Raw genomic sequence first — 11235 nt, forward strand, 5'->3', positions numbered from 1 at the left:
ATTTTAAATTTTTTTCGATATATTTCCAGTTGAAAATATGTTTTGTCCCCTAGAATTTTAGTTCTCCTCCCCTGAAATTTTAGTGCATCTCCCTTAAGTTTAAGTTCGCCCCTAACATAAAATCTTGTGTTTGTCCCTGTGGACAAGGGTTATGAGGACTGGACTAAATCAAAAATGGTTCCCATAGACATCATCAGCCGATCTAAAAATATTTTTAGGCTGAACACACATATTAATAACACAAAATTCTTATGCATAGTAGACAAAAACAATTTAGTGTGGACATAATCAACAACAACAAAAATAACTAATAAAAGAAAACTCAAATTTAAATATAAACACATGCCTATAGATCCGCCACCGGAAATCATCACCACACGATCATGCAGTCATAGCGTTTTTCATCATATTTTTCATCTCTATTTCATGAAACATTGCAGGCTGTCTTCTGATAAGTACATGATCAAACAAAGTAATCTTGTTTTGTCATATTTTTTTGCCTTGAGAGAAACACTTCACTTTTTTGTCAGAAGTAAACTTGAATGAACAGCCTGTGTTAGGAACACAAGATCCATCAGCCGAGCATCAAAATTTAAAGATTTGGCATGACCATGTAGGGTTTCTCGATTACAAGATATGTTAGTTTCCCGTAATGGAAGTTAAGCCTTATTATCTTCCTTGAACCCAGTTAGTAATCCAACACCTGCATGTATATACGTACACCTCACTAGAACTCCTTGTTACGAGCAGTCGCATAGACCCCTCACGGGGACTCTTCATCTACGGCTCCTCGCAAGGAATTATAACATTTTTTTTATGGACTTCAATCATCACAGCCCAGCTTAATTATCGTGTTCCTATGACACATTATATTCACTCTATTTAGGCCTATGGGGGTGTCGCCCCTTGTTCTTACTAATAATTAATTAGAAGATACATGATATTTCAAGATAGAAAGGCACGTATATAAAGGTCGTGAATATGAGGGCAGGACCAAGCAATTCAAGACCTTTCTCTACTGATCAGGCAATTGTCACATTTCTCTTTACTAAAACCACTTGCATATAGGGCTGGGTGTAAATTTTTATATTAATAGTGATTAATTTGTAAAATCTTAAGGAATGAAAATATGTTGTCAATAGAAAATAAGATAAAAAAATATTTAAATTTCATAAGAATTTAAGATTTTTAAGAGAGCGATCAACCTACCATCACCCTCGATCCATCTCTACCTACGTATATGGATATATGATCTCTGCCTGTCCTAAATTAGTGCTCTAAGATGTTTATGATATGTTGCAACAAGTTTAGTATAATGTCAAGGTCATTTAAGATAGGTTTGGTAGCCTTTAGTCTTGAGTCCGGATTATTTCTATTATCCTTTTTAACAAAAAAAAAAAAAAAGAAATCGAAGGAAAAACAATAAATTAGGAGGAAAAGGAAAAACTAAAGGGTTGTTGGGTAACATGGGTCCAATAGTTTTGATTTTCCAGGCCTGTTGTCCATGAACTTGAAGCTTCTTCTTTAGGTTTTCTCCATGGGCTTTTTTGGCCCAATAGGGCAGCCCCATTTTTTTTTTTTTGCAAAATAGGGCATATACATTTTTATTTTGAGATATACGGTATTTTCTACAATGCATGGAACTCATCAAGTCGAGGTGACGAGTTCTAATAAAAAATGAAAAAAATATTTTGTATTCAATTTTTTTTATCTCGATAACTATTTTACTGCTCCAAAATTGTTGTTCGTCGATTGTGTCCTATGTTGCAAAGGCTGATTGGTCCCTACCAGAACAGTTTCCTTAAAGGTAGAAGCACGTCGGATAATATCTTGATCATTCAGGAGGCAGTTCATTTCATGATGAAACTTAAAGGAAGGAAGGGTGCGGTGATTGCTAAAATTGATCTTCAGAAAGCCTATGGCAATGTTAGTTGGAAATTTCTCAAGAAAATCCTCCAAGACTGATAGAGACGATAATGTTTTGTATTTCTTCGTGCACAATTGAACCATTATGGAATGGGGAAATCACTGAGAGTTTAAAACCTGAGCAAGGACTACGCCAAGGTGATCCGCTGTCGCCTTACTTGTTCATTTTAGTTATGGAAAGACTCTCTCACATCATTATGGAGAAAGTTGAAAGGGGAATTTGGAAACCGTTTAAGAGCTCGAGGGGTAGAATTGAGTTAAGCCACTTATTTTTTGCGGATGATCTCATATTGTTTGCAGAAGCTGATCTCATTTAAATGCAGCACATGAAAAATTGCCTCAATGAATTTAGCCGAGCAGCTGGGGTTGAGGTAAATCTCCTGAAATCAAAATTTTTTATCTCACCAAATATTAGTTCTACTACAGCCCATCACTTAAGTGAATTGTGTGTATCCCCTTACGGATAACTTGGGAACCTAATTGGGAGTCCCTATAATTCATACAAGGGTTACTTCAGGAATTTATAATCCCCTAATTGAGAAAGTTATGACAAGATTGGCAGGCTGGAAAGGGCGTGTCTTATCCATGGCGAGAAGAAAAACTCTTATTCAAAGCGTCTCTAATGTTATTCCAATTCACGTGATGCAAACTTTCGTGCTTCCTGCTTCGGTGTATAATAAACTGGACATATTGAATCGGATTTTTTTGTGGGGAGGTGACATCCAATATGTCTATAATCATCTCGTTAACTGGGATAAAGTTTGTCAAGCCAAAAAGACGGGAGGTTTAGGCATTCTTAAGGCAAGGTTAATGAACATCGCTCTTATGGCAAAGAACAGCTGGAAACCTCTCACCAGACAAGAAAATATATGGTGCAAAGTGATGGAGGGTAAGTATTTAAAACATAAAGGATTTTTGGAAGCAGATAAAAGAGGGAATTGTTCGTCCACTTGGAGAGGCCTGTTGGGAACTCGCAAGTTAATAAAACAAGGGCGTAAATGGCAGATTAAATCAGGTGTTCAAGCTAAGTTCTGGCAGGAATGGTGGGTGGGCAATGAACCACTGAAAAATTTGTATCCTCTAATAGATAACCCGAGCAGGAACGAAGAGGTGGCTAGTTACATAGATGATGACAGATCTTGGATTTTTCGAGGAGTTCAGCACATTATCTCTGAAGATACAAGAATGGAAATCCAAAGAGTTATGTTACCGCAGTTAAATGATCACATGAACAAGATATAAACACGTGGGGCTTCTCCAAGGATGGGCAGTTCACGGTTTCTTCAGCCTACCTAACCATGTCTAAAATGACAATGGGTAGTCATTATGGAGAAAATCTTACGTGGGTATGGAAAACTAGAACTAGTGAAAGAATTATATTCTTTATTTGGTTGTCCTACCTTGACTAGCTTAATACAAATGAAGTTAGATGCAGGAAGAACATGACTCAGGATACGAACTGCAAAGTTTGTCGAGATGATACAGAGTCAATTGATCATATATTCCGGACGTGTCGAGTAGCTAATTTCGTTTGGGAAGGGCTTAAAGCGAAGGAGCAAGACTGTCAGTTTAGTTCGATGGAATTCAAGAGTTGGTTGAAAAGGAATTGCCTTTCAAAGAAGGTCGGGTTGGATGGATTAGAATGGGGTCATTTGTTCATGGCTATTATTTGGGGCCTGCGGAAAAGCAGAAATGAAAGGATTTTTAAAGTTATGAGCGTTGATCAATTTAAAATTATAAATTCTGCAAAACAGTTTGCAAGGGATTTAGAGAAGGTCTTGTCAAACCCGTATAGCAGAGTGGTTAATGATCCTTGTTGGATTAAATGGAAAAAAACTCCTGATGGAGGTTGGATTCTTAATACTGATGGATGTATAAATTGAATTCAGGACTGGCTGCGGCAAGTGGTTTAATCCGAGACAGTAATGGTGACTGGAAAGCGGGTTTCATGTTGAGACTAGGGAGGGTTACTAGTTCGATTGTGGAAATTTGGGGGGCTCGACAGGGTCTCATTTTGGCTAAAAGTCTTGGTTTACGGAATCTGATCCTAGAGATGGATGCTAAATGGATTGTGGACGTCTTCAATGGAGATAGGATGGATGATTTTTCAGATTCTGATCTGTTCAATGACTGTTTAGAAATGATAAAGGAAGGATGGGTTACTGAAGTTCGACACATCTGGAGAGAGGGGAATAAATGTGCTGATAAGCTGGCGAATATTACGCTTACTCAAGAAGAAGAATTTTCCATTTTGTGTTGCCTCCAATTGAAATGCATGAGTTGTTAGGAGCCAACAAGAACGAAGCGAGTGAGTTGCGATTTTAGACTTCTGTTTTCTCATGTGTACCAAAAAAAATAAACACAAAACTACATCGTTTTGCTTGAAAAATAATTGTTAAGTATTATGGTTGGGGGAATGTAAACCCTAGACCCATGGAAATATATCTTAATACTTAACCGTTAGGCTACATTAAATTTTTTGTTACTTTTTATAAAATTTTTAAAAATCTAAAATTCCAATTAAGATTAATTCTAAAATTTCAAATAACTTAGAGACTAAACCTAAAATTTTCAATTATATTTTTTCTAACTTCTTCAATAGAACACATTTTCTCTAATCCCAAAATTTCATAATAATCCTTTTTCTTAATTTGCTTCACGATCACGATTTATTTTTCGGTGTACTTATCTACAGAAGTTGTCGGCGAGGAAGAGGAATAAGCAGCTGAGTCAGACGGTGGATTCCTCCGACGAATTGAGGGTTTATCAGACAGGAAAAGCAGTCTGAAACTGAAATCATGAGGCATTAGTTGCACAGTATGTGAAAGTGGCTCTTTCTCTTTTCTCTCCAAGCATTTCACTGCTTCATTTCTCACTTCTTTTCGCTGCTGCAGATATACCCAATACAACAACGATTCCAAATCCTTTGCAAAGTCCAGCATATACCCATCCAAAAGCTTTAGCTTCTTCATTCTCGACATCCCCACTGCCACCTGCAGGTAGTCTATCTTTGCTGTTTCCAACTCTTCTTCGATGTGAACGATCGTGTATATTCTCGCAGAAGAAGATGACCACCTTCCACATACAATAGAAAATGTAACCAAGGAGCATATTGCGTGCTTTCACCTCATCATTTTTAGCTGCTTTAGGTTAGGAAAGTTGAAGTTGTTCCAATGGTTAAGCATTAAATTATTAGTATGGTTTTAGGGTTCAAATCCCTTTAGATGCACAATATTTCAATATTTTGGTGAGGCATCCACGTTAGTACCGTCATGTCACGAAACTTCTATGTCATCGTGCCGTTAAATTATTAACGACGAAGTGGTATAAATGCACTTAAAAATAAACGGTGGTATAAACGAATTATCGTTTAAAGATTGATATATTTGGTTTATCTTAAAAAAACACTATTTAAATTCACAGTGGTGATATGGAGCAAAAATGGGCGGAAGGACTAGGGTTTTATTTCTTTCAGCAATTTCAATTTTTGGTAATTTTCTTCTTTTAAAAAAATCTTTTAATAATGGTGCCATAGAAAATAAAGTCAGCGATTTCAATATTTGGTATTTTTTTTTTCTAAAAAAGTCATTTCGATAAAGGAGCCATAGAATATAAAGTAAGAAACAATGCTTGCGGTCACAACTCACCAATACACACATGCACTCCTTTCCCTTTATCTTCCTCTATCGGTGGTGCTCGTCTTCTTCCTTGTAATTAGCCTTACGTTCTAAGCTCCTTTTTCGTAACAAAAATTCATCAAAGCTTTAAAAAATGGCATTGTTTTATCGCATGCAAATGTTACTTGCTGCTTACGCTTTACTTCTCACCTCATTCACTTCGGCAACATCAAGGACAACCACAACATCATCCAAAGAAGTAATAAAATGCGATACTTGCATTCCCGTTCCATATCCACCGCCACCTCCGCCGCCGGTGGTAATTGAATGCCCACCACCACCACCACCAAAGCCGTCGCCACCGCCACCAAAACCGAAGCCTTCACCGCCAGCTTGCCCTTCATGTGTTACACCTTGCTCTGGATGTCGTCCGCCGCCTTGTGATGCATGTCAGACTCCAACAACGCCATTAACACCAGTGCAGCCAGGAGTAATTGGAGGAGGGGTTTATTCGCCGCCTAACCAAGTGGTTCCTTACTTACCCTATGGCGTCCAGTACCCGCCAACTTCTGACTCGGCAGCTAGCACCGCTCACGCGGGATTCAAGCTTTTTGTTTCCGTCATACTTCTAATCCTTTCGGCTACTCTCGGCTAAGCTTATACATTAATTGTAATTGTTGCAATAGTTCTCCGTTGTTCATCTGCGTTTCTAGGGTTTACCAAATTTGTCGAAGCCTCGAGGGACATCTCCTAATCTGCTTGGATATCTTGTTACTTCAGAAAAATGCCAAAGCTAGCTAAATAAATATTACATTGCTTGCTTGTGTTTTCGAATTTTATATCGCTGTTATTGTATAAATTGCCATTGTAATTGATGTTGCGATTGTGACCGTTACAGGTGTTATAGATGTTACGATACAAATTATTTTTTCAAAATAACTGTATTTTTAAGTTATGGTTTTATGAATGCGATTTATAATGTCGTAATAATCTTGAAAACGTTATGATATAACCGTTATATTACGTTGCAATCGTAATTTAATACTACGATAATAGTCACTGACGGATGCATGTACATCCTAGGGTGGGAACGTATTCCTTTATACTAGTTGTTCATTTTATTGAATGTGCCCACTCTAAAATATTATTGTGCTCACAAATTCAAATTTTTTTATTACTGAAGGTATCCACCCTTAAATTTTACTTATGCCCGTCTCATACGAATTTTTATTATTATTAATACATATGTGCTTACCCTGAAAAATAATTCTAGATCTGCCGTTGAATAGTCATCTTATATATATCGTCATATGGGCATGCAACGTCCACTTTGCATATATTCCCTAGCTGTAGCGCTCTTAACAAGGCTTTTTCGTAATGGCGAAAGCTTTTAGGGCATCTTTAATTTTCGGATGGGATGCTGAGATTTATCTTTGAAAGCGAACCGGCTTGATTGCTCTCTGCTTTAATGATCCTTTTGGAGGTGGAAAGTTCCTAGATAGTTGGCTGTCTAGAATCGTCTTAAGAATTGTAGATGCTCGGATTCGGAGAAATTAATGAACCACGCATGATGTCTTGATTTTATAGTACTGATAAATGAACGGTCTCAGTGGAGGTAACATGCATACTTGAAGCTTTAGGGTTGAAAGATGTTAATATATGTAAATTAATGAATAGAGTAACATGATGTATAATAATATAAATATATAAAGGTGACATAGATTAATGTGAGCTCCAAAACCCAACATAAAATCCAAGTCCAATAAGGTTGTTCGAGTTCGCTGGCTGAAGTAGAACGATTCAAATTGGATTAAACCCAACAGAGATTTGAGGACTCATCATGACGTCATGGCCCCAAAACTTGGAAAGAAATTTACTTTTACGTCCTTTGAATTAAAATAAAATAAAATTATTTGACCTTCTTAGACTATTTGAAGAAAAAATGTTTTTGAATTGTTATAATTTTACATTAATATATATTAATAAATTAAATTAATATTATCGTAGATATATAAATTTAAATTTATTTATTATAATATTAATTTCTCTTATAAATAAAAACTTCAGAAATAATAAAACATCTATAATATAAAATTAATATATGCACCCAAAAATTTAATTTTTTTTTTTGAAATTTTCATTATTTTTTATTCTTGTTTCTAAAATTGTGGTTCTTTTCACTTTTCTATTTTATAAATTTTTTTTGTTGAAAAAAATGTATTGAGAGATATTAAAATTTGATATTTTCTCTAATTTCGAATCAATGAAAATTAAAGTTAATGAAATCACATAATATTTTAAATGCTTTTAAGTTTAGATAGATTTAGTAATTTTCTTGAAGTCTTCATAGAGCGAGGAATGTGTTTTTAATTGTTCTTTTTATTGTTTGGGATGAATTATAATTATTTGAAGACGAAATTTTTGTGATTTTTTAGACTTCTAGACCTATTGATCCCGACACTACAATATAGGTTATCAACACCCCCTTAAAATATATATGTTAGAGGTTTAAAATTGAATTATTGACAATTCGGTATCAATACAAAACTATATTTTTTGCACTCAATGATTTCGATACCAATATTAGTAACATTCTTTTATTATTTTATGTGCAGTAATTTATGAAAAATAATTATAATTTTTTTAAATTTCATTTAATCAAAATGATGTAAACTTAGCCACTCCCATTCCCCCCTTTTTTTTCTTTGAGTTTGTATTGTTTTTATAGACCATATTAATTTATTCTTCTTTGATTTTGTTTAGTCAATAGTAATACCAGTTTTAATATTGGTTGTAGACCGTCGATTCTCTTTTCTCTTTATTTTTTTAGTTTTTAATAAGAGTAATTCTGCATTTGTGGTATGTTTATCTATCATTGAGACACATTTATCTCTACATTTGTGACACATTTTTCATTTTTTTCTCTCTATCGTTCTTTATTTATGTTTTATAAAGGTTGAATTTAATGACGTCCCAACTGATTAAGATGTATATTATTTGAAATCTTGTTGATCTTCCCTTTTATAGACCTTCAGATTGAATTTGGATGTGCGGGTTTGTGTTCGTAGATAGATTCTCACGGCGCTAAACTCTGAATTATAGTTCTTAGTGATCTTTCAATAGTTTTATTTATCTTTTGTGGTTTATTTGCCAATACAATATCATATTCAATAGTATCTATTTTTGTTCGAGTCTTTTGATTGAGTTTTTAACTTTTTCCATGTATAGTCCTTATATGATCTAAAGTGGTTAGTTTCAATGTTATAAGAAAATATTCAAATGCCTATTTAGTTTACGAGGATACTTGTAAAATCTTATTGTAATTTTAGATATTTTTACTATTTAATACTACTACTAAATGTTTCTATTAGAAAAAATTCATTTACTCACATGATATAGAATCTATAGTAATAAAAAAATTTCATATATATATAATTTTTTTCTAATTGAATTGGTTAATAGCATTAACAACCTTTATCCAGGATAAAGATTTTCTCTTGCTTTGCACGTGAAAAAAAAACAAATGGCAGAAAGCACATCAACCCACGTGGCGAAGAGTGATAATCGCCACGTAGAGAAGGGTCAGATATGGTAAGCGTAAAATCAATCCCACGGCTTAGCACTTGGAGTTGGCAGGTGGCTTCACACCCCACAATAAAAACAAATCCCGCCTAAAATAATTTTGAATCAAATCCATAATTATATCTCCTCCTTTCCCCCCCCCCCCCCAAAAAAAAAATCAGAATCTGAAGATAACACTCAGAAACAATGGCAAAACCAGCAGTTGCTTCCACTAAAATGGAAACCAAGCCTCCCCATCCTCCTTACCTTGAGGTCCCATGTTTCCCTCTTCCTTTTCAACGTTTCAACTCTTTTCTCTCTCTCTCTTTTTCATTTTATTTTATGTTTTTGTAATTGCAGATGATTTGTGATGCAATATCGACCCTAAAGGACCGGACAGGGTCTAGCCAAGTTCATCGAGGAGAAGTACAGTAAAACGCTGCCTCCTAATTTCAAGAAACAACTATCGGTTCAGTTGAAGAAGTTTGTGAAATCCGAGAAGCTTGTGAAACACAAGAACTTCTACAAGATCTCCTCGACTGAAAAGCTGAAACTGGCTATCAAAGATACCGAGAAAAAAGAAAACACCGTTGCTAAGAACAAGTCCCCAAAGCCCAAAGAAAAGGGTGCAGAGAAGGTAACCGAGAAAAGCGTCAAGACCAAGAGGATGAGTCAAGTTAAGACCCCAGATGCTCTTAAAAAGGACGTGAAGAAGAAGAAGAAGAAGCCGGTTTCCGGTTCCAAAGTGAAACGTTTGAGTCAGTTTAAGACCCCAGAGGGATTGAAGAGGAAGACTAAAAAGTAGCCGAGGGATTGATGATGATGTTGGGGTTTCTTTTTTGTTTTATGTAGATATGCTTAAAATATATCATGATGGCGGAAATGCTCCTTCGATGGGCATTTTATTTGCTTCTGCTTCCCAATTCTTGGGTTCTATCAACTGATGTTTTTTCAATGTAATTTGAATGGAAACATTAATTGCTGCTTTTAGTGTTGATATTGGACCCTTTTTACTACCATCGATCCTTCCTTATTTGGTTATAACCATATGATATTGTTTGTTGACTGCCGACAGCCACAAAGTTTCCTTGTTATGGAAGAGAAATGTGGAGATGGAAACGTGGAATGTCCACACGCATTGAATATTGAGAGCGACACCCGCCAGAAATGCCGATACGTATTTACTTCTCTCATTTATGATCGCCACTACCCTCCATCTACATATTTAACACTTCTCCTCTCTAAATATATATTTAATTATATGCTATCAAGCTTATACCAAATTTATCAGCCTCTTCAATCTCACACCCACTTCCGCCTTTTTCTCTTTTCTCTCGATGAAAAGAAAAACAGAGTGAAACAGAGAGGGAAGGTATTCCGGCGACCATGTACAACGGCTTGAAAGGATACTGGAAGAGGAGAGGCTACGTGAAGCTAAATGGTTCGACTCGATCACGGCGGAGCAGGTTGGAGCTCCGGAAAAAGAGGTTCTGGAGGATCAGGATCAAGGCAAAGCTGAGAATAAAGTCACCCAAGAAGTGCTTCGTCTGGCTACGGGATGCGTACGTGAGTATGATGCTGGGTTTAGCTAACTCCAGGATGGTTAGTAGTGGGTACAGAGGAGGCGTAGCGGATCAAGGGATCGCCGCCTTTGGGAAGCGTCCGGTGAAAGAGTACGACGACAAAATGATCGTTGAGATGTACAAATCCTTGGTGATGGGCCAAGGTCAGTTAGTGGCTCGGGAACCAGGGGAGCTTTGCTCCGCAATCATCGGTCGACGGTGAAAAATCAAACTAAGTTAATAAAAGGGGTTATTTTCAAGCATCTGAGATTATTTTTCTGCCACAAAACAGTGGTGAAAATATGTTATAGTTCATGAAAATTAGAGAAAGATCAATTCCTAAAGGGAAAAAATGATATTTTCCCATTTCTCTTTTAGTGGAGTTGTTAATTAAGCCATTCAATTGTCTATATTTAAAATTAGAGAAAATGTTTTTTTTCTATATCAGTTTTAGTGTCTATAATTAAAATTTTAATATATCTAAAGGTATTTTAATTAATAGATAAAACATGGGTTTGTTGACATTTTTTAATTTATGCACAATCGTTAAAAAAATTACCCCCACAAGA

At 35.7% G+C, this 11235-nt stretch overlaps 2 protein-coding genes and 1 pseudogene across 2 annotated transcripts; all 3 read left to right on the forward strand.

Moving 5' to 3' along the window:
- Window positions 1–5697: 5697 nt before the first annotated feature.
- Window positions 5698–6198, forward strand: LOC120206151 (leucine-rich repeat extensin-like protein 3). Its single transcript, XM_039205882.1, has one exon. The coding sequence runs from the start codon at window positions 5698–5700 to the stop codon at window positions 6196–6198; it is 501 nt and encodes a 166-aa protein (XP_039061813.1).
- A 3080-nt stretch (window positions 6199–9278) lies between these two features.
- Window positions 9279–10101, forward strand: LOC120206219 (annotated as a pseudogene).
- Window positions 10102–10354: 253 nt separating this feature from the next.
- LOC120206220 lies at window positions 10355–11028 on the forward strand. Its single transcript, XM_039205936.1, has one exon. It carries the CDS (start codon window positions 10491–10493, stop codon window positions 10887–10889), a length of 399 nt encoding a protein of 132 aa, XP_039061867.1. The 5' UTR covers window positions 10355–10490; the 3' UTR covers window positions 10890–11028.
- Window positions 11029–11235: the final 207 nt, after the last annotated feature.

This window comes from Hibiscus syriacus, unplaced genomic scaffold, assembly GCF_006381635.1.
Source record: "Hibiscus syriacus cultivar Baekdansim isolate YM2019G1 unplaced genomic scaffold, ASM638163v2 tig00013386_pilon, whole genome shotgun sequence".
Taxonomy (NCBI): Eukaryota; Viridiplantae; Streptophyta; class Magnoliopsida; order Malvales; family Malvaceae; genus Hibiscus; species Hibiscus syriacus.

Coding starts and splice junctions, on each gene's coding strand:
- LOC120206220 (XM_039205936.1), top strand. CDS start 10,491: ATGTACAACGGCTTGAAAGGATACTGGAAGAGGAGAGGCTACGTGAAG.
- LOC120206151 (XM_039205882.1), top strand. CDS start 5,698: ATGGCATTGTTTTATCGCATGCAAATGTTACTTGCTGCTTACGCTTTA.